This window comes from Daldinia loculata, assembly GCF_022478755.1.
Source record: "Daldinia loculata strain CBS 113971 unplaced genomic scaffold F4817scaffold_13, whole genome shotgun sequence".
Classification (NCBI taxonomy): Eukaryota; Fungi; Ascomycota; class Sordariomycetes; order Xylariales; family Hypoxylaceae; genus Daldinia; species Daldinia loculata.
Window position 1 is genome coordinate 438,199 of NW_026054867.1, and position 21,447 is coordinate 459,645.

At 45.5% G+C, this 21,447-nt stretch overlaps 10 protein-coding genes, 1 non-coding gene and 1 pseudogene across 12 annotated transcripts; 7 read left to right on the forward strand and 5 right to left on the reverse strand.

Moving 5' to 3' along the window:
* The first annotated feature begins 119 nt into the window (after positions 1–119).
* On the forward strand, positions 120–1,053 carry F4817DRAFT_332089 (alpha/beta-hydrolase). The gene has a single exon (XM_049302608.1). It carries the CDS (start codon positions 139–141, stop codon positions 913–915), a length of 777 nt encoding a protein of 258 aa, XP_049160925.1. The 5' UTR covers positions 120–138; the 3' UTR covers positions 916–1,053.
* A 1,035-nt stretch (positions 1,054–2,088) lies between these two features.
* F4817DRAFT_357569 (FAD binding domain protein) lies at positions 2,089–3,639 on the forward strand (the record flags this gene model as incomplete). Its single annotated transcript, XM_049305936.1, has 6 exons — positions 2,089–2,399; positions 2,461–2,738; positions 2,813–2,872; positions 2,929–3,176; positions 3,233–3,403; positions 3,433–3,639. The coding sequence occupies 6 exons, from the start codon at positions 2,089–2,091 to the stop codon at positions 3,637–3,639; spliced, it is 1,275 nt and encodes a 424-aa protein (XP_049160926.1).
* A 543-nt stretch (positions 3,640–4,182) lies between these two features.
* On the reverse strand, positions 4,183–4,572 carry F4817DRAFT_357570 (uncharacterized protein; the record flags this gene model as incomplete). The annotated part of the gene is made up of 1 exon (XM_049305937.1): positions 4,183–4,572. One exon carries the CDS (start codon positions 4,570–4,572, stop codon positions 4,183–4,185), a length of 390 nt encoding a protein of 129 aa, XP_049160927.1.
* A 2,746-nt stretch (positions 4,573–7,318) lies between these two features.
* On the forward strand, positions 7,319–7,831 carry F4817DRAFT_357571 (ADP-ribosylation; the record flags this gene model as incomplete). Its single annotated transcript, XM_049305938.1, has 1 exon — positions 7,319–7,831. One exon carries the CDS (start codon positions 7,319–7,321, stop codon positions 7,829–7,831), a length of 513 nt encoding a protein of 170 aa, XP_049160928.1.
* A 479-nt stretch (positions 7,832–8,310) lies between these two features.
* F4817DRAFT_332092 (uncharacterized protein) lies at positions 8,311–9,756 on the reverse strand. Its single transcript, XM_049302609.1, has one exon. It carries the CDS (start codon positions 9,018–9,020, stop codon positions 8,448–8,450), a length of 573 nt encoding a protein of 190 aa, XP_049160929.1. The 5' UTR covers positions 9,021–9,756; the 3' UTR covers positions 8,311–8,447.
* On the reverse strand, positions 9,757–10,536 carry F4817DRAFT_332094 (uncharacterized protein). Its single transcript, XM_049302610.1, has one exon. It carries the CDS (start codon positions 10,159–10,161, stop codon positions 9,991–9,993), a length of 171 nt encoding a protein of 56 aa, XP_049160930.1. The 5' UTR covers positions 10,162–10,536; the 3' UTR covers positions 9,757–9,990.
* Positions 10,537–10,770: 234 nt separating this feature from the next.
* F4817DRAFT_t59 lies at positions 10,771–10,842 on the reverse strand. Its single transcript has one exon. It is a non-coding gene; the product is annotated as a tRNA-Ala (tRNA).
* Positions 10,843–10,998: 156 nt separating this feature from the next.
* Positions 10,999–12,260, reverse strand: F4817DRAFT_332096 (NAD(P)-binding protein). Its single transcript, XM_049302611.1, has 3 exons — positions 12,118–12,260; positions 11,459–12,070; positions 10,999–11,387 (listed from the first exon to the last, which is right to left on the reverse strand). Exons 1-3 carry the CDS (start codon positions 12,179–12,181, stop codon positions 11,170–11,172), a joined length of 894 nt encoding a protein of 297 aa, XP_049160931.1. The 5' UTR covers positions 12,182–12,260; the 3' UTR covers positions 10,999–11,169.
* A 1,932-nt stretch (positions 12,261–14,192) lies between these two features.
* On the forward strand, positions 14,193–16,201 carry F4817DRAFT_363901 (uncharacterized protein). Its single transcript, XM_049306689.1, has one exon. It carries the CDS (start codon positions 14,399–14,401, stop codon positions 15,806–15,808), a length of 1,410 nt encoding a protein of 469 aa, XP_049160932.1. The 5' UTR covers positions 14,193–14,398; the 3' UTR covers positions 15,809–16,201.
* Positions 16,202–17,071: 870 nt separating this feature from the next.
* On the forward strand, positions 17,072–17,219 carry F4817DRAFT_t56 (annotated as a pseudogene). Its single transcript has one exon. The product of its transcript is annotated as a tRNA-OTHER (tRNA).
* A 607-nt stretch (positions 17,220–17,826) lies between these two features.
* On the forward strand, positions 17,827–20,091 carry F4817DRAFT_332099 (recombination protein Rad52). Its single transcript, XM_049302612.1, has 3 exons — positions 17,827–18,057; positions 18,109–18,752; positions 18,809–20,091. The coding sequence occupies exons 1-3, from the start codon at positions 18,050–18,052 to the stop codon at positions 19,726–19,728; spliced, it is 1,572 nt and encodes a 523-aa protein (XP_049160933.1). The 5' UTR covers positions 17,827–18,049; the 3' UTR covers positions 19,729–20,091.
* A 16-nt stretch (positions 20,092–20,107) lies between these two features.
* Positions 20,108–21,290, forward strand: F4817DRAFT_44018 (uncharacterized protein). The gene is made up of 2 exons (XM_049307469.1): positions 20,108–20,227; positions 20,298–21,290. The coding sequence occupies exons 1-2, from the start codon at positions 20,192–20,194 to the stop codon at positions 20,997–20,999; spliced, it is 738 nt and encodes a 245-aa protein (XP_049160934.1). The 5' UTR covers positions 20,108–20,191; the 3' UTR covers positions 21,000–21,290.
* The last annotated feature ends 157 nt before the right edge of the window (positions 21,291–21,447 follow it).

Genomic DNA, 21,447 nt, shown 5'->3' on the forward strand with positions numbered 1-21,447 from the left:
GTACTAAAAAAGACAACTGTCAACCCCGCTATACTGCCTAATGATATACCATACGGCAGCTGTTTTATTATTTTGATTTGTAAGTCCTCATCTCGAAGTATTAACACTGTTATATTTTCAAATCTTCAACAGTATATCATGTCCTCGCCACGGCCCACCATTGTACTAGTACCTGGTGCATGGACGCTACCTGCTGCATATCGAAAACTGGTTGATACACTCCAAGCAAGATCCTTTACTGTCCATGTACCAGCTTTGCCATCAAATAATGGTGCTCGACCGCCCAATTCATCACACGATGCTGATGTGGCAACTGTACGCGAAATAGTCGAGCCTCTTATTAATGATAGCAAAGACGTTATTCTGTTCATGCATTCATACGGAGGTGTCGTGGGAACGAATGCTATCGAGGGTCTCACTCGCAAGGATCGGGAAGCCAAGGGCGTTTCCGGTGGCGTTGTTTATCTGTTCTACTTATCGGCTTACCTTTTAGCCAAGGGCCAGAGCATTTGGACCCTCATCGAGGACCTGGGTGTCTCATTGGAGAGCATACCAGAAATTACTTTCGAAAAAGACGGTACCTGGTTTCTTAATGATCCTGTTCAGGCTTTATGTCACGACGTAAGTCGTGAGGATCAGGAGGAGCAGAAACGACTATCTACGCATCACAACCTAGATGCCATTAAAGGGAAGGCGGTGTACGAAGCCTGGAAAGACATCCCGAGTACATATATCTTCACTACACAGGATCGTCGCGTGCCCCCTATTCTTCAAGACCTGTGCTTTGCAAATACGAAGGAGGCTCAGGTCGCTATTAAGAAAGTAGTATTGGATTGTGCGCATGCGGCATACGTAAACTATCCGGAGGAACTAGCCGACCTAGTGGTTGAGGCATCTCGTCCTACAGGCTTGTAAAACTTATTGTTAACAGCTTATCTTGGAAAAATCTGTTGTTTGTTACTGGTTGGATCTGTCTTTAAGCAAACTCGGCGATCTATTCGGAGAACCAAGTCTTTGGAGACAAGTAAGAACAGTATGTGCTCTGTATTAGCCTACAGTATATCCATCAATATCCTAGCCGCTCCGGTATTATTGTTGTCAGCAGCGATGGTCATCGTCTCAACCCGATTTGCGATATACATACGCACACCTACGTAGACGTAATACCCTGATGATAAACTACCACATGATTGATTTTGATTTCACTAATTGGAGCTAAATCTTTGAGATGGTTAAGACTGTGTTAGACACGTACCTAAGTAACCTAAGTATCTATGAACAGAACAATCATGAATCCTCACAGACGAGTGTATCAGAGGGCATATCAGGTTACACTGTGTCAGATAAACTTGCTCCATTACTATTAAGGTAATATTTGTGTAAGTTATCTGAGAGTGCATAAGACTAAGGGTATTATCTCATGTGTCACAAAATAAGGGATGGTAATAGTTCATGCTTCTCTATTGGACGTTGTCCAGCTTACTCTATCTATTAGCTCTTTGTGTATAGTTTCGTAGACCCGTGTAGAAATTAAACCCTACGCCACTCGGTTCGAGGTATGGAGGTGACGTAGATATACAGATGTCTTCGTAAATTAGGAAGGAGGTTCCTTTGGCCTATAAATGCTTTAATAGGCGGAATCTAAGAAATACCTTGAAAACCGTATGGGGAATGCCCTGTTAAGTAGACTCGTTGGAGAGCGGGATGCGGAAGAGTAAAGCGAATACGATGCGGTTGTTTCAGATTAACTAAGATATGTAATATGTCCTGTATAATTGACGTATCACAATAACTCAGAGTAATGATTAATAACTGGCTTTAGCCAAGCACGTATTAGTTAGAGCTGTAGACGGAGAGCAATAGACTGGACGCCTTAAGTGCCACAAAGCCGATAAAGTAGGTATTGACTAGGAATATACATGGCTCATGGCTATATAACTTCTTCAAGGCTCTCACTTATATGACTTGTAAATTACATGCAATAGACCCCAAAAGATTGCTTTATATACCAGAGCCTGATAATTAAGGCAGTTAAACGTTATTCTATAACGTCAAAATATATTTCCTAAGTTCCTATCGACCTTAGATATGGATTCGCAAGATTCGACCGCTCGTCCATTCAGAGTCATCGTCGTTGGTGGTGGTATTGCTGGCCTTGTAGCTTCTAATTGCCTACAACGAGCGGGTATTGATCATGTCGTCCTCGAGAAGCGCGCAGAGATTGCGCCTGCTGAAGGTGCTAGTATAAGTCTATATTCGAATTCCGCACGAATATTGCACCAGATCGGCTGTCTCGAAGCAGTCGAATCAGTAGGTGCGCCGGCGAATAGAGTAAAATTCCGACTACCGGATGGGACTATTATATCGGATGTTGGTTTGTTTGAGCACCTTAAAGAGAAGTACGTATGGAATAACCTCATAAAATCACCGGAGTATGGGCTGAATTATAATTGATATTAGCCATGGAAACTCTGGGGTCATAATTGAACGGCGAAGATTAATGCAAATACTTTACGATAACCTCCCTACTAAATCACTAGTTAGGACAGGTTGCTCCGTTAAAGGGTTAAGACTCGTTGAGGATGGCATCGAAGCTGTTCTTGCGGATGGAACGGTTGAGATAGGTGACATGGTAATCGGCTGCGACGGAGTACACAGCTCTGTCAGGAGCATGATGTGGGATTATTCAAATAAAACTACCCCCCTGGTAGCATTACAACGAAGGAAAAGATGTGCAAGTAAATTAACAATATTTGCCGAATTATGTAGTGTATTATTATACATACCTCCTAGGAGACTAATAGCTAAATAGGTATGAAGGCAAATTGGAAGGTTCTCCTTTTAACCGGGCCTGCTATGCCAGAGATTGGGCGTGATACTCATTTCGTACACAATACGCACTTACGCTTACGGTCATATCACAACCAGACCACGTATTTACGTTCGTAACCTTCCGTCTCAAAGAGCCGGTCATATGGCCAAGGAGAATGTTCTATACCGCTCAAGATGCCGAACAGCTAGCTGAGACGGTGGCCTCCTATCCCGTTTGCGAGTCACTGCTATTCGGAGAGTTGTGGCGTAAGCGCGAGCGCGCCTCTCTTGTGAATGTTGAGGAGGGCGTGCTAGATAAATGGCATTTTGGTCGAATTGTCCTTGCTGGAGATGCTGCTCATAAGGTATGTTGAATAATCTGGAATCTTTGCTTACATTCTCCAGTTGCTTACGGAAACAGGTTACCTTCCACATGGGTTTCGGCGGCAATTCCTCAATTGGGTCCATCGCAACTCTTTGCAACCAGCTAAAGAAGGAAATTAAATCTCACAATGAGTCAAGTCTATCCCCAAGTACGCTAGAACGCTTATTTGAATCCTACCAGACTAAGCGCCACGCACGAATGAAGATGGTCATGTATTTCTCTCTCTTTAGCACAAGAACCCTGACTTGGGATACTCCACTAAATTATTGGCCCGATGGATTTTCCCACGGCTCCCCGAACGATATCTAAGTGATCAATTCAGCAAGATTATTAAGAGGGAGCCAAAGCTCGAGTATATCGGGATGGGTAGTTTTCCACGTGGCCAGCTGACATGGGAAGATGAAGCGACGACCGGTAATTCTAAAGATGAAGATTTGGAATAAGAACTTGTTTCTATGTCTGAGTACCTTAAGAGAGAGCCAAATCCGGTAACCACTTATTTCCGCATCAACATACATGGAATATTCAGCTACAATATAAGCATTCCTCTCGTATATCTACTGTACTTTCTAGTAGAATTTATGTCGGAGCATCAATTACTATTTACACATTCTTTCAGGGGCTTGATAGAATCTTGCTAGTGGAAGAGAGAATAAGGCACTGTCATATACGCCACAAGTTTCGACGATATAGTAACCAAGTTTCAAAAAAAGACTTTCTAAGAACAAGATCTATTATAACACCCACCCTTAAAGAACAGGGTGCTCTCATATACTTGCTCTACTATAATATAAATACATAAACCGGAAGAGTGAAGGGAACGCTTCGTGGAGACGCCACAAAAAGACGAGAGATGAATTCTTTTCGCTAAAACCCAACGCCATCGATGATTTGTCTTTATGGCATCTCAACCCAAACAAAGATCCTCCTGCGTTCGAATGTCGCCTAGTTGCCGACGATGGCAGGTTCATGCGACCAGATCCGGCTTACGAGCCAGTGACTATAACACACGTGCCGTGCTTGATGATATCGTGGAGGCCATCGTGGCAGTTAATCTTGTTGTGGTCGTGGGCGGAGCATCCGCCGATCTGGAGGCCGCCGGAGTCAAGAATGGCGGTGGGGGGGCCGTTGCCGGAGCAGCCGGTGAAGGTATACATCACCTCACCGAGGCTGAACGCCTGGTCGCAAGGGGATTTTGTGAGAACGTCTAGGACTTGCATGCCGGGGCAGGCGTGTTTCCCCTCGACCCAAGTGACCCAGTGGTTGGTCTGGTCGTTGTTCTGGAGTTGCTGGCCGAAGGCGACGGCTTCGGCACTCGCAAGGCTGCTGAAGGCGGCGATGCCTAGAAAGACGAGAGATCCGGCGTTTAACTGCATGATGGAGTAGTAATGGGAGTAGTGGCTTGGTTTGTTGACGCGAGCTGTGAGGCAGAATAAAATGCTTTGATGATTGTAGTAGTGTAGGAGAGCTGAATGAAGAGCTTTAGTAGTAGTGATGATGATGATGATGAGGAGGAGGAGGAGGAGGAAATTGAATTATGGAAGCTGGAGAGACACGACCTTTATATTCATATTTCGAATGGAGGCAGGTAGTCCCATTGCACCTCGTCTTGACTAGGCTCGCGGTAGTTTGTCATAACGAGAACGTTTCCGCCAAGCATAGAGTAGCTTGTCGTAGGATTCCGAAACTAGTCGACTATGCCTCTTGCTCTGGCACCACTGGCGTGAATTCGATTGTCTCCGTATAGTTGGATAATCCTGCTGAGTCGTAATAGGCAATAGCTCTCGCGAGATGGGGTCCGGCTACCATGACGACGCTAACGTTGGCGTCCCTCTCACGATGGTGGCACTGTTTGTGATCAACAAAACATGGACCTTGAACAAGCATAGAATAGGAATCCATCGATATGGTATTCGTTGTAGAGTGGTGGGCCCGAGAGGTAAAAATAGCAATTAACGGACTAGTGACAATATTAATGGACCTTTATTGTATTAAATTATTAATTTCTTTTAAAATATTATTTCTTAAAAAGTACATTACGCTTTAAAATTATTTAAAATAATGGTAAAAGTAGGATTTTAAATCTATTTTAGCCCCGGATTTGCCGGATATTCCTGCCACTTAGCTATGCCACCTCAGCTATATTCCTCTTCGCCGCTGCCTTATATCCCGGGCCGTCACCATATTACGGTCGATTTGCTTAATTCAACGTCCCTCGACAGAAGTCATAGAGAAGTCATACACATGAATGAGAACATACATGCAACACCTATTTTGATTCCGTCAACAGTGAGGCGATTTTCCATGGCTCACGATTGAGTTTTTGTGGTTGAGATATTCTATAGAGTTTACCCAAACCGTCTTACACGGTCCAAGCTAGTCTATAATAGACAGAAAATGGAGATGAACTTCTATTCCTCCACGATGTAATCTTCTATTAACCTTGCTCTCGTGCTCGATATTCCTTCACGAGCGGCAATAAGGCCGGCATGTATCGAGTAGGAAGAGCTCAGGCCTTTTCTCCCTGTGAGGTGATATTGTAAGTGGGCATATCCATTCGATAGCCTCGTCGTAGCAGCTCTTCCGCCCTCTTTTTTCGCATTAGGATCTACACCTACATCAGAGCCTTACGGTGGGGGAGAGGTGGGGGGATAAGGCGAGCCATGCGAAAGGAACCGAGATTGTGGGTGACCCCCCAGCGGCGTGGAGCAGCGTGACAGTCGGCAGAGGTGAGCGACCGACTGCCTTGAAGAAAGGAGTTAGCCCCTAATGCAACTCCGCATTTAGGTCTGCGCCTTGGGCGAGGAACCATTTGATTACGTATCCGAGAGGGGGCAGGTCGAAATCCTTCAAGGGCGCGCTAATATCGAAATGCCCGTGATCGACGAAGCCTTGCCACATGGTGGTCGAGCACTTGTGCCTGCTGATAAGCTGAGACTTGTCGTAGCCAATGAGACTTTCCTGCCGATGTCGTATATACTAATGCTTGGAAGTGTGCAGCTCGAAACGCTAATCGGTATAGTAAAAAAACGTTGAATAGGGGCTTGCATAATACTATTCAAACGTTTTAAGTAGTTACTTACAAAATATATGTAAATGAATAACTATATGTAAATGATAAGTAATTATAAGTAGTAAAATACTAATCCCCCGGTTGATCATATATAAGGCCTATTGATAGACATGCCGTACCGATCTACGTTTCGAGTTACACATACACTTTCAAGCATTAAAGTGTATAGTCGGTACCCAGGACCCAGGTTAGCTTCTCTGCATACCCTAAAACCCCAGAGCCTCATCATATGCAGACTATTCTTGGTAGCCAATGGGGCGTCCCATGCTGCTAAACGACCCATTTCCAGACCTAGGTGGAGTAAATACCTAAGCCTCAGAGGTAGCGCGACCCAGTCTGATAGCATGGTAATCAGCGGGTTCGCATGGGGGCGAAGGATCCTCCATTCCGTCAAACGCATTGTCGGTGTATTCCGTACGCTTGGTCGAGCTGTACCTATTCCAGGGTGCTGGAATTTTGGCCCATGCCTGATCAGCGGCTGGATCAGCCAAGCTGGGATAAGGCTGAATACACGACCCATTGTCTTATACTAGAGCGCCAGCGCGCTCATTTTGCTGAAGTTCACCGCCGCCCTGAGTCTATAATCCTGCACATCGTTGGCGATGACGATCACTACGACTAGTGCGTCATTGACCGCCTCTGCCAGCAGCCTCCTCCCCCGTATATTCCACCTGATCCTTCTACTAGGCATTGCCATCTTAGCTTGCAACCTCTCCTAACCTCTGTAGCTTTCAAGCAAGTAGTGTGCTTAGGTATTCCACTTGATCCTTCTATCAAACCTTGCCATCCTAAATTACAATGTGTCTAAAGCCGCTGTGACTGTCTGACACCCTGTCAATTCTTTAACATGTAACTGAGATACTAAAGCATATAAGAAGTTGTTGTTATTGCTCTGTGACTTGAACATTTGCAGTCTTCAAACCAAGCCATCTATCTCATCTTGACACTGTTTTCAACTCTCCAAGGCTTTTTATATCTCTAAGCCTCTTCATCTCTCCGAGCCTCTCAACTCTTCGACGTTTGCAACCAGCAAAGCAAATCAGCTCAAAATGTTCGGTCGCTCCTATTTCACTTGCTTCGTTTCCCTCCTAGCGCTCCTAGGCCCTGCTGCGGCCGCCGAGCTCTATCGCGTGGATTTCCGCCCGCCTGTGCAGGTTAAAAATGATGGAGGTCTCCTGAGCCGTAATCCTGAAGGGGACGGCTCCGTCATTGACCACGTCAAGAATACCTTGGGGAACGAGGATCCATGGGTGTCGACCACGAGCAATTATAACATTGCCAAAGGAGGTGCCAAATCCCCTGGCAACGTCTATGTTTACTACATCGACCCATCGGGCCTCAATGCTGTCGACACTATCCAAGCGTTCAAGGATGCGGGTGAAGTGCACCCTCATCCTGGGGAGGCGGAATTTTCAGTAAAGGGCTCTATCCCTTGGGACCACATAACTAAGTGGGACACATTCAAGAGGAGCAAGAAGACCGCGACCACGACCAGGGAGGAGTTTGATCAGGGTCACGGTGGGAGTGTCAAGGCACGTTCGATCCGATCATTCGTTGCTTGAAATCAGCTGCCCTGTTGATTACAGCGCGCAACCGCCTGGGCTGCCTGTCCTAAGATGCCTACCTCACAACGCTGGATTCTTTCTCTAGATATCATGTAGCTCCGACCGTCTTGTATGCATGAAAATACTCGCTTTTCATAGAAACACTCGCTTTTAATAGAATCACTCGCTTTTCCAATGCATGTCCTAACTTTTATTTATCGCGTTCTTTGCTCTAATTTACATTTCACTTGCCGACGACATCGATCTGGAGGGTTTTAAAGTTACGTCTTGCTTCCTTAGTAACTACCTTTTGACAGTGGGTCGGTTGACCCAGGAGAAGAGGAAGATTGCGGCGCAGGAGCTGGAGACGGAGGAGAGACTTCTTGCGGTCCAGCGCGAGATCGTCCGTCTGCAGCACACTACAGAGCGAGAGCGCCTCTGTGTTAAAGGGCTCCCAGTGGCAGGTGTTTCGGACGGTTATAATTGTTACGACATTATTAGGCAGTGAGAACAGGCTACAGTATATTAGGAAAAATTGACTATCATCTCAGCTAAAAGTACCGAAAAAATAACCCTAACATGAGACAACTCCTCCATGCTCGCCGGATGGCCTTCTAAGGGGGGCGCTAGTAACCTATTCTGCATCCAGTTTTTTATAAGCACTAGGATCCCAAAACGTTGAGGACGGGTACTGGGGGAGCGTCTCAAACTTGCAGCCGAGGTGGCCTCTGGACAGAATCACAGCCTCCTTCTTGGCCTGCTCCGCGTCGCATTGCAACCCCGCCTTGTTGCCTTCCCAGGTAATGCTTTGGATCTTTGCACTCCCGCCATCATCGTTGCTTGGTTTTGGAGCAATGTGAAGTATGTAGCACTCCTCCTCTAACCAGCTTCGAATGATGTGGAGAGATATGTTGCCGTTTTCGTCCGGATCCTCGATCAGCATGTCCCATTTGTCGTCCATGCTTTGAGATTTGAACCCGACCTTGAGCTTTTCCACGTCTGCATCGCTGATCGGCAGACCCCAAGGTGCTGTAAGAGGCTCCTTCATGGGCTTTTTCGAGCCGCGCTCGTATGTTGTCGAAAGCCACTTCTTCATCTCCTCCTCATCCACATCGCTGTCCACATCCTCTTCCACGTCGGATTTGCTGTCTGTTGTCGGAAACCCCTTTGTAGGCTCCTCCTGCTCCGCATTGCTGTGCGATGCCATCCTGTAATTTGCGTTGCAGAATGTATTGGCTGTGATAAGTATTAAAAATCCAAGGATTGTGATTGTAAATTCTTACGTGCCTGTCGTTAGACGGTCACGGGAGTTGGTGGTGAATGGGTTGATTGACTTGGGTAGAGAATTTAGGAGTACTGGGAAAAGGAGAAAGAAATCGAGGTCTAGCTTCGGGGTGGCGAAGCGTGAATAAATAGAGGCTATGCGGCGGTGTTATGGCAATGATGACACGCAGCTCTACTTACAAGGCTGATATTCAGAGCACACTATTCCGTATGTCCTCAAGTGCCAGCCAGCCAGACACGGTGGAGTATCTCTCAAAATCTAAGTAGTTTGATTTGTTCAAAAAGTTTACCATCAATTCTGGTTGAACATACCCTTGAACATACCCTTGTAGGTTTACTCCACCGTGTCTAGCTGGCACTTGAGGACATACATATAAATGCATAAAACCTACAGGCACCTTGGCCGCGCCGTTATGGAAGGGTTATTAGGTCTCTTGCGTGTGCGGCATCACAGAATCCTACTAAGCATGACGTCAGTCGGATCATGTAGTGAGCACTGACCTTAATTGTCACGTGCCAGTTGTCACGGCAAATGTACATAAGCTTATTTTCTTAGCCGCCGAGAGGATTCACAAGCCTACCAATAAAGACAAAGGATAATCCACAAGGAAGGTTAATGACGTATCTATGCCTTTAAAACATCTGTTCATTAAAAGGTAGGTTATGAAGATTTGAAACTTGTCCGGCATAATGATATGTAAGTGTCTTTAAATAGACATGGCCTTGTCAGTTGCACAACTAGCTTTGCTTGAAGGATGGTGCCTAGAAATGCGGCGTTGTTGACGATCAATTCGGTGAAGAGAACCCAATAAAAAGTAATTGCAGAATTACATATGCAACTTGCCAGGCCACCCAAAGTTACCTACACAGTTAAGCATTTACTCGCCTGGTCATCAGCAGCAGGCCATGGAATATATATATGAGTCGTTGCGTATGCCTGGGTAACGATATAGATCCCAGGTGCTTCCAATTTGATCGCGGCCTTCTAGAAACGTGAAATTGACATGAGGAAGTTGGGCCTGCAAGCGATATGCACAATTGATCCCAGAGATTCCTGATCCCATAATGAGAGAGCATCGATATTTCAACCTTAGTGGATGCTGGCTGTAATTGCGCCATCTTTGACTGCTCAAAGTGAAGTATCTCTGGTTAGAAGTTGAATTGATAACTCTTTTCTCGGGGAGAGATTTGATCTAGTTATGTATGTCGGGATGCTTCTGCTATACCGCTCGATTCGTACTATGTAGCTTGATGTTGTAAGTAGAAGGGAATTATCACATGCCTGTTAGAAATATAAGGTTCAGCATAAAACAACAATCAAACGACGGAATCAAGCACCTGAGTAAGAACCACTCCCACCATTCCTAACACAGACACAGCTCATTACGACTGAAGTGAGGGGTCAACCATAAAGTCGAGAGGTCGCTTACTCAGGTATGTATTACTTGTTTGGAGAACCAATTTAAAACTTTATAACCCCCGTACTACATACAGATTTACAGTTGCATTGGATCGCCCCGCTTTCGATTTCCGATTCCAAAAGGAGTTTTCCGCCCTAGTTTTAAGTTTAGCCCTTGTAAAGCGAGATGTTTAGAAACTCCACATACGGAACACCGGGATACAAAAAAAATATTTCATCAGACCAACAAGGGTAGGATTAGCAAAAAGAATCTTGGACGAGCAGGGAGTTGAACCCTGGACTTCTCGCATGCGAAGCGAGCACTCTACCACTGAGTTACACGCCCTCAGACGGGAAAGAAAAGAAGTAGGAATATCCCCCGCTTCATCTGATTGGTTCAAAAGTTTGCAATATGCATTTATATTCTCCCATAACACTAGAACAAAGATTCCAATCATGATCATGCATCTGGAAGTTCACAACCACATAATATCTATCATGATAACTTAGATCCTTAAGTATTAACATGAATTCATGGTCTTGCTAATCGTCATATAAGTGATTCTCTACCAGCTTTGTCTAGCTAGTCGGTCCTGGAAGTGGTTTATTGGGCCAGTGTCAAGTCACAACCACGTAACCACGTAACCACGTAACCACGTTCTCCCCGAGACTCTTAATAAGTGGAAGTGGTCACAGATAGCCTGCCACCCTCAATCGTAAGAATTAAACCGTTGCAGTAAGAACCTGCTCGACTTGCAAGATATAGCAAACTTCCTCCCATGTCCTCTTCGCTACCAAACCGCCTAGATGGAATGGCACCCATTTGATCGAGAGTCTCTGAACTTGGGTCTCTTCCAGAGATGAAATCATTGGCCAGTTCGCTCGGGAATACTAGTTACGATAAGATCAGCCACCATATCCTTATTGGATAATGCAAGTATCATCTGATTGCAAGGACTTACATCCGGGCGCAAGTGCGTTCACCCTGATTTCATATTGGGCAAGATTGGTACTGGCGTGTTTGGCAAGTTGACCTATGGCGGATTTGCTTCCAGCATACGCGGGTGAGGAAAGTCTGTCACGGCTAAAACCAGACAAACTCCCTGTAACGATGGCTTGGCTGGGGATCGAAAGGACATTGCTACCTTCCTGGGCCGGGGCTCCAAAACCTCCCTTCAAGGCATTCTTGTTTCCAGCATCAAGAAGCTCTAGGAAAGCTACCAATGTAAAATATGTTGCAGTAACGTTTACATGGAACGTGTTTGTAAAATCTTCCATTGAGACTTCCTCGAACAGATTCTTTTGAAGCTGTTGAATCGTGAAGTCCGGGTTAAAGGAATTGATGGGACCTATAACTCCAGAGTTGGCTACAAGCAGATTGATGTAGCCTACGTCGTTTTTAATGAATTCAACAGCAGATTGGAGCGATGATTTAGAGGTGATGTCGCATACTATAGGGACGAAACTTGGATGGTGAGAAGCCGCACTCTCAAGAACAGCCTTTCGTCTTCCAAGTATATAGACCTTTTTCGCTCCCGCTCCTGCAAGAGCCTTGGCCATCATAAAACCAAGACCTACGACACATTAGATCGAAACAAATACTTGGTTACGAGTTTCTTACCAGTAGCACCTCCCGTAACAACAGCTATCATGCCGTCAACTCGAAATAAACTTGTAGTCTCCATGATGACGTATTTATATATGAAACAATGGTTCTTAAGACTTTAAAGTTATAAGAAGAAACGATAGCAGGTAAGAGTTGCTATAGAAAAGATATAAAGCTACACTCTCCCCGTAGACCTTATATAGAGAGAAGTAAACAGGGACATAATCGGAAATCGCTCTTGTAAGGTATCCTAAACCCCGCGCCAAGTTGCAAATCCCCATCAGCTTCTGCGAGTAAGTATGTAAGAACTCTTTCTTACCATGGGTCACTCAATACCGGGACATACCAACTATTCCAGCCGGGGCTTGCGCGGCCTTGTTTTAGGAGAGCTCGGCGCATATGCGCCGGATATTAGACATCCAACGGCACAAGCGGAGATATTCCATAAAGAAAATGATATATCAACCAACTCGCATTGCAATTATAGAGTATAACTCGGGATAGTTCCCGTAATCTCTGATTCCTGAAACACTTGTCTCGTCTTAAACCAACTTATCAAAGCGTGTAACTAAGTCAAAGACTTAAGGGAGTTTCTATATCTAGCTAAAACAACTAAGTGATGTTGACATTTGTTAACTCCTTCGAGCAACTATCTCCACTAATATCGTTGCATGCTTCGGGGCTTGGCCGAAATGCGCTTTGAACAGCAACAGTGGGGCACGGGTGAGTACCTAAACAAGCAGAAATTTGAAACTACAGTCAGTTCTATCAAGTTAAAAATGACGACAACTATATGAATAGTTCTCGCCTTGGATAGAAACATATATTATGACCTTAGTTGTTTATTTTAACCTTACCTAGGTACCTAGCTTATGAAATAGGGACAATTAAATCTACTAAGTAAAGGTAGGTTAGGTAGCTGAGCAATACTTTTGGTTATGGCACAACTGTTGAAGCCAAGCCTTCCTTATCTGTGATAGCTATTGCTCAGCCATTTACCTTCGAATGCCGAGCCTTTATATGTTTCCTATTTAAGTCGCCTTGCCTACGATGGAGCCTGGGGAAACGGTCCGAGACGTAATAACCCTGCTAAAACTTAAGCAATATAGTAGAAGTGATAGTTCGCCACTGGCTATTGCTACGAGTAATAGATCCAAGGCCAGCGGAGATAAATACTTCCCCACATAAACATAAGTCCGATGTAATGCACAACTACGAATAGGAAGTAGTCCTATTGGCTAGTATGTCTCCGGATACGATGAAAAGGGAAGTTCTGAAAATTACCTATGCGCTCATGATGCATAAGAAAGGTCACCGATGCTCTGCAGTTCTAACTTCGGTATGCAGTAAAAGATGGTAAAAGAATTATAAATCCAAACCCAAAACTTTATTAATACTTATTACGTGAGCTGAAAATAAAGATTCAAGTGTCTTGAATTAGTAACTATTAGCATTTAATACGCCACGGTAGGCTATACAATGAATCCCCGAAAATAGCTATACTTTCAAGGTGGCTAATCTCTATTATTCAAATATAAAATCACAATCCCCAAATCCGAATGCCCATCTCTATCTACCTTCCTGACCTTAGGTACCTAAAGTACCTGGTTAACATCAAACCATCGAAAAACACAGACATGCTAATAATTCCGACCAAGTTCAAATTGTGATTCTTCCCGGAATGACTATATTATTGTATTGCATATTGCTTAGTTGCATTGTAATACCATGCTCTAGTTGAGATATCCACAATAGGAGGTAGTTAGAGTCTACAAACAACATCTTTCTTATACATTGTCCTTGAATAAGATCATGCTTGGGATAATAACAGACGGAAATGCTAGTGGAAATACATCAAAATGATTTTTCTCATTAACTATTCTTCAATCTCATTTCTGATGAATTTGTCACGAGGTAGAACCAAACAGCATGGAAACAACTTCGTTGTTCCGCGAGGAACTCTAATCTAACTACGGGAGCCTATAGCTATACGTACTGAACATGTTCTTTGTCCTAGATGTCTCTTCTAGAATCCTGACAGAATTGTACTGGAAACACTTCGCTTGTTTGTTTATCATTTCGATACGATGACTTTCTTAAGCTTCCACTTGTTGTATCAACAATGTCCTAGGAAGTGTATTTAATGGTGTAGCATGGCAGTCCAAAATTCCACGATATCATTCATCTCATCACCATCATCTACTCCCCAACAGATTCACTCAAACAACACCTATCTTTTCAGCCTGACCAACCAACAACTTGTTAATCATAATACTTGACGAGGAAATCGCTCGAGATGTCTACCCAAGAGCGTAGAAAAGTATACAAAATAGAGGACGATGATGAGCTCAGCTCAGACGCCCACAGTGGTGAAGGGGAAGACTACAAAGCCATCGAACAGCTTACGCTGGCAGACGCGAAAAAGCGGAAGCACGGTGAGTTACTCGTAGCTTCAACATGGGCGGGAAATATCCGCCGGAAACTCTCCGAGATTGAGGAAATTGGTCTCGAAGAGTTGAAGGCGCAAAAACATAAAGAGATAGATAAAGCGACCAAAAAAGCAGATAACATCCGCTGGGCTCTCATTGAAGTCGAAGACTGGGGGTTAGCGATTAGAGAAGGGTTGCTGCCTGACGGAACACCACTCAAGTTCAGCAATTACTTCATCACGCACCTAAAGGGAGCCGTCGAGAAGGCCGAAGCTGCCATGGCCCTCGCTAAAATCGCGGTCAGAGCTACTCTTAATATTTCATATTTAGGACTGCTCTCTCGAACTTCATTCGCCCTTCTCGGGGTGCCATTTACGAACTTGACAGATACCTACGAAAGCCTGACGAAGGAACTCCAAAACTTGGAGAAAAGAATAAAGATGTGGAGGGAAATTGCCGACAATCGTGGTGTCCCGGTGGGCAAAGGAAAAGGCAGCGCCTACAATGTGGAAGACGATCCTATGGCAAATCCCGCGGATCCGTTCTTCGAAGCGGACGAGGAGGTTCGTGAGATTCTAAAACAAGAACTTGAGCAAACCATAAACAACGCCACAACAATTGATGGAAAGCGTGTTGACAGTAAGGCAATCCTGGATCGGTATTTCAACTATTTGAACCAGTATCGTGACAACTTCTACGCAGCCGTGGGAACGCCGGAGGAAAAGAAGACGAAGAAGCTGCTCCGGAGTAAAGAAGTCGCAGAGAGACTAGCAGAAAGACGGGAGAAAAGATTTCAGGCGGCCAAAGAGGAAAGGGTCAAGAGAAAGGCACAGCAGGAATTGAACGAAAAGAGAAAGGCGAGGACCGAGATGAGAAAGGATATCATCAGAAAGGCAGAGCTAGACCGGAAAGACTTTGAGGAGAGAAAAAGAAAGAGGGCAGCGGGGAGCGGAGAGGATTTGAGGCTTGGATTCTATACACCGCCAGTCGAAGACGGCGAGCCAGATCTGAAGCGACTTCGGGTTAAATCACCACCCGTATCGACGCCGCCGACGCCGGAAACACCGGAAATACATAGGAGGAGACCAAATCCACCAATGCCAGTAACACCACCAATGCCGGAAACACCGGTAGTACATAAAAGGACACCACCACCAACGCCACCGATGCTGAAAACACCGGAAAAGCCGACATGGGGTGTAAGACCAGTTGGGCCAGTTAGGCCGACACCATTGCCAACACCGGAATGGGTCAAGTCGCTCTTGCGTCGCGAATGAAGTCCGAATGATTTAAGTCTCTCATAGCAGCCTTGCCTGAAGTCAGGTTACAGATTTTAGTGTTGCATCGCGAGATCTAGCCAACTCATCCATACGAATTTTAGGATGTATTATCTCTTAGATCTCTAGGCAGTTGAAGTACTACCTGATACAGCTTAATTAGTTTGCCTATTTACTTTTAGTCATAAATGAAGTTATTATTTAAATGAAAATTATTTCCCCCTGAGGTGTGAAAAGATAAACAATGGCCCTTGAAGCTTTTATTAAGTCGAGTTCAATCAGAGCAAGGGTATTCCAAGAGGCTTAGTTTGAACCTTTCGGGAGCCTTATATGAATGAATGTGTTAGCCGACAATATGATAAAGAGAACAAGAACCAAGAACGAAGATGTGTGGATGTAGAGCCAGTCGTATAGTCACCTCCAATGAAAACTTAGGGGTGATTTTTCTATGGGGAACTGAGTGACCCGACCTATGCCCCGCTCCCCACCCTACCTATGCAGGGGCAGTTTATGTAAGAGACCTGACATGACCTGACCTGTGTAAAAGTTCAGTAGACCTGTGGAATAAAATTCACCTAACCTGTGGCCTCTAATTGATCAGTACTCACTGAGTACTCATTCTCTTATGGTCAACTTAGCCTTTAATTGATTAGTATTTACTGAGTACTCATTCTCCTATGGACCAACTTAGCCATTTATAATCTAATTGATCAGTACTCACTAAGTACTCACTCTTTTATGGACCAACTTAGCCATTAATCAGTACTCACTGAGTACTCACTTTTTTATAAACCAACTTAGCCATTGATCAGTACTTACTGAGTACTCATTAAGTACTTATTTTACCGATATTATTTTAATTTTTTACAGCGGCTATTATACTACTCATTAAGTACTTAATAAGTATTTTATAATGATTAGCTATCTTTTGTTGCTTAAGTCATTACCTATACAAATGAATATACCTTATAAAAATTCGCTAAATGGTAGGGGTCCATAGGTAAAATGAATTTTATTCCACAGGTCTACTGAACTTTTACACAGGTCAGGTCATGTCAGGTCTCTCTTACAAACTGCCCCTGCACAGGTTAGGTGAAGTCAGGTGGGGAGCGGGGCATAGGTCGGGTCACTCATGCTCCCTTTTTCTATGGCCTGACGAAATGTACCTAAGTAAGCGAATCCCCGATTTATCTCCGCTCGTATTGCAAGCTAAAAGGCAAACTAAGGGCTAACCGTAATATCTTGGCACCACAAGATAAACACGGCCGCGTAGTGTAGTGGTTAGGTATGTCTCCCTCAAAATACCTGCTTGTCTTGAGCTAGGTCACTAACAAAGAAATAGCACGCAGGATTTTGATTACTATCAAGATCAAGCTTTCCTGAGACCTGAGTTCAATCCTCGGCGGGGCCTATTCAACGCAATAGCGAATATTTTTTGCTACTTTCTTCATCGAGGTACACAAAATCGGCAGGCCTTTCGGTATCGGTTTATGTCAAAGGCGAAGTAGCATGTGTCTTTTTTCTTTGCGTCTTAGAGAGAAATATGATAGGTTCATTAAATGTCTTAAATTTGGTCAAAGAAATCAGAGATATCATCAGAGAAGCTATTGTGTAGGTAATTATACCCTCGATAACTCTACGATCATAGTGGGAGGTTGAAATGCTTTGTACATAATAGGGCCTCTAAGCACTTGGTTTCGAAAATGATAATAATGGGGTACATCCACCAAATTTGGCCAAGCGACGTTTTCTGACCTTGGCCTTATGAAGGTCGTTCAAGGGAGACCCATCTTAGAAGAAAAGAAGAAGCAAAGACGAATTTTGTGGTGGATGAAATGTTTGTGGAGTTTAATGATAAGCGTGACTTATGTACCTTCGTACCCTGCAAGGGCTTGAAGTTCAAGACTGTGGCTCAGCTCGGTACATAACCTGTACTTGACAATGTGGGTCAGGTGACCTGGTGTCTGCCTACGCGCCGTCATGTATGTGATGTGACAAAGAGTGGGGAAGTACGGAATCCGTAATTCTATCCTTTTTCAGGATTAGGTTCAATCATCGCGCATTGCACGTAACATCCGCGTACATCCGCGTATAGAGTCCCTCAATTTAGTGGCCGCTTGTGAGAACCGGCAAGATTATCCCAAGTTTGTCTCATCTATATATTGCATTTGCTTCTAGCAGTGTGCTGAAGCACGTTTACAAGTTCGATGATACTTATTCCGCATTAGTAATTCTGTCACGATGCCAGCGTATGTTTTTCCTTTTTACCCTCAAACGCGTCTAAGCTGACATGCGACTAGTCCGGGTGACCAGCACAACGGCATCATTAATCCCTTCGAGGAGGCCAAACCTCGAATATCCGAATACACTGCTGCAGAAATCGCGACGCTACAATCAAGGTTGGAGAAGCAGCTTGGTCCCGAATACCTTTCCGCGCGCAGTGGCCCGTCTGGCCAGAAGGTTCACTATATCGCCGCCGAGAAATGCATCGCTCTCGCCAATGAGGTCTTCGGCTTCAATGGATGGTCGTCTAGCATTCAGAATATCCAGGTTGATTTCGTCGACGAGAATCCGCAAACATTCAAGATATCTCTTGGCCTATCTGTTATCGTTCGAGTAACACTACGGGATGGTACCTACCACGAGGATATCGGGTATGGGCACATAGAGAACTGCAAGGGAAAGGCGGCGGCCTTTGAGAAGGCAAAGAAAGAGGGGACTACGGATGCCTTGAAACGTGCGTTACGGAACTTTGGCAATGTTCTTGGCAATTGTATCTACGATAAGGAGTATCTAGCCAAGGTCACAAAGATAAAGGTTGGCCCGGTCAAGTTTGACGAGGAAAACCTGCATCGTCATTCCGATTTTGCCAAGAAGGAGTCGAGTGTTGTGAAGGTGGAGCCGAAGAATACCGCGGACAAGAACGTTGAGATGACTGCGCATGGTGGGTTTGACTCCGACGGCATCGATTGGACGGACGCTGATGTTTTGGATTTGTAGTTTCAAACTTACTGGACGACGACTTCGGGGATTTTGATTTCGCCGAATTTGGCGTTACAGGCGAGGGCCACCCCGATGAGGTAGTGCTACCTGGTTCTCATGCAATGAGTTCAAATGAGAAGTCCCAAACTCTACCCACTGGTAATAGCGGTGATCGCAATACACCATCTGCAAATAATGCATCAAGGCCCATGCAGCCGCCCCCGAAGCCGGCTGCTCAACCCCCTAGACAGCCCCAAACCCCTAACCAACCACCGCAACGGCCGGGAGCCACTTTCCAAGGCCGTCCCAATCCACAACAATACCCCAGACCCGCTCCCCATATTAACAACCAAGTTCAACAAGCAACAGCTAGCAATAGAACAAGTACGCCTCCGCCGAACAGTGCGGCGCCGGCAGAAATCTCATTCTTCTCAGCTCGGTCGATCAAGAAGCTACCGGAAGACGCACCTCTAGATACTACTATCATCGCGGCACAGGGCGTAAAGCCATTCGATCCTCGCCTGGATAGTCCCTCGATTCGGAAGACGCCGGGCATCGACCACAGCTCGTCCAAGCCAGTGTCCAGGACGGGCCAGCATGTCGCCCCCCTTAAAAGAGAGCAAGAGCAACAGCGTGGTCCGGGAGGTGCTCCGGCCGGTGGCGGTTTTACGAGTGGGGGTGCATCTGGCCCTGGCAGGCCGAGTATGGGGAGCGTTGGGAATCCCGCGCTAAATCACGCGAGACAGATCGGTGCTCCGGGAAATTCAGGCAGTCCGTTAGGGAATAGAGGTCAATATCGACCGTTAACGGTGAAACGGCCGGCTCCTTCCGGGCCCGAACCTGGTAACAGGGCGCCGCTGACGGAAGTTACCTCAAACGGCTCCGTCCAGGGCGGAGGAGGTGAAGGAGTTGATCCCAAGAGACAAAAGACTTCCTAATTAGGCAGTATTTGGGTGATGTCTCGCTTGTTTGTTCGGTCGTCGTGGGTTACGATAAAGGCAAGGCAATTGTGTTCTTTATAGGTGGCAATGTTCGGCGTTTGGAGTATATCTACTGGCTCTGGCTGAAGAGCCGCATTACTAAATTCGTTAGTGCTAGTGTTGCATTCAGTTTCATGAGCTTAGACCTGTGCATTTGACCAGCATCTAATCGGTGTGGTTAGGTAAAGTAGCCTCAACTGTGTACCTCTTAAATTTGGTGAAAACACGACCTTGATTGGCTGAAAACGAAGCTTACAGTGGTATAAATAGTTGGAACGTGAGATGAATAGTATAACGAAGGAGTTGATGACGTAATCAATTACCCACCTATAAGAATGTATTTATAAGTGCCCATTACTTCGTAGACCAATTCGAATAATTCAAGAGCAAGAATATCCTACTCTACTAATCATCAACGAATATGGCCGACAATAAGCCCACGCTCCACCACTTAGAGGTTAGTTTACTAGACTATACAGTATACTACAAGTAATGAGCACCCAGATTAACAAAAACGAAACATATAGGACTCTCAATCTCATCTAATACTATGGCTACTCGAGGAAATGGGCATCGAGTACAACCTCGTACTCCATAACCGCGTAAACAAGCGCTCGCCTCCCGCCTTACACGCGCTCCACCCCCTCGGCAAATCGCCAACGCTAGTCACGCCCTCGGGCCGTCTGATCACGGAGCGCAGCGCCATCGCCCTTTGGCTCATCAACACGTACGACGCAGGCGCGCCGTTCCGACTACCCCCGCCCCCGGCCTCGTCTCCCGATGACGACGCCGTGCGCGAGGAGCAGTTGATTTCTCTAGGCGGCGCCACTCTCAACCCCCTGCTGCTCCTCAAGCTAGTATTCGGACAGCTGGTCGCGCAGACGCCTTTTTTCGTGCGCCCGTTTGTCCGCGCCATTCGCTACTTTCTTGACCGTGCTTTCTTGGAAGCGGAGTTAGTTACGGTGTTTGGGTTTCTGGACGCGCAGCTGGAGGATAAGAAAGACGATGGGGAGGATGGGAAGAGTACTACGCGCGCCTTCTTCATGGGTACAGAGGCGCCGACGCGCACGGACTTCACGCTCATGTGGTATGTCGACTGGGCGTTCCAGTCGAAGTGGGTGGATTTTGAGAAGTACCCCCGCGTCAAGGAGTGGCATGCTAGGTGCACTAGTAGGCCGGCGTGGAAGAGGGCGCTGGAGAAGGGGAATGGGTACGATGTGGGTAATTAGAGATTACGTATAAGGCTCTGTTGCGAGTCTGAGTATATGATGGAGTTAAACGCGTGGATGATGAAGTTACGAATCTCAACTCCGGCTTGGAAAGGCGTAAACTGGTGTAAAGGAATGCTTAGTACAGGATATGTGTATAGGGGTTGAATGAGGCGGGTTTGAGCAGAACAGATCCTCCGCTATACTGCACATAAAGTAATAACTACTTGCAATATAACTAGTCGATACCAAACCAAGGATACTCCAATATTAGCATCCTGTTGGAAACTTTCAGTTCAGAAAATATAATGGATAAATAAGATGATTAGCCGCAATTGACAATGCCAAGGTCGCATATACCTACCTCTCATACAACTAGGTAGTCACACAAGACTTGCTCCGACCAAACATATCACTGCTAATGAATGCATAGGCCAGAAGAAACAGGAATATATTCAAAGGTTGGTTA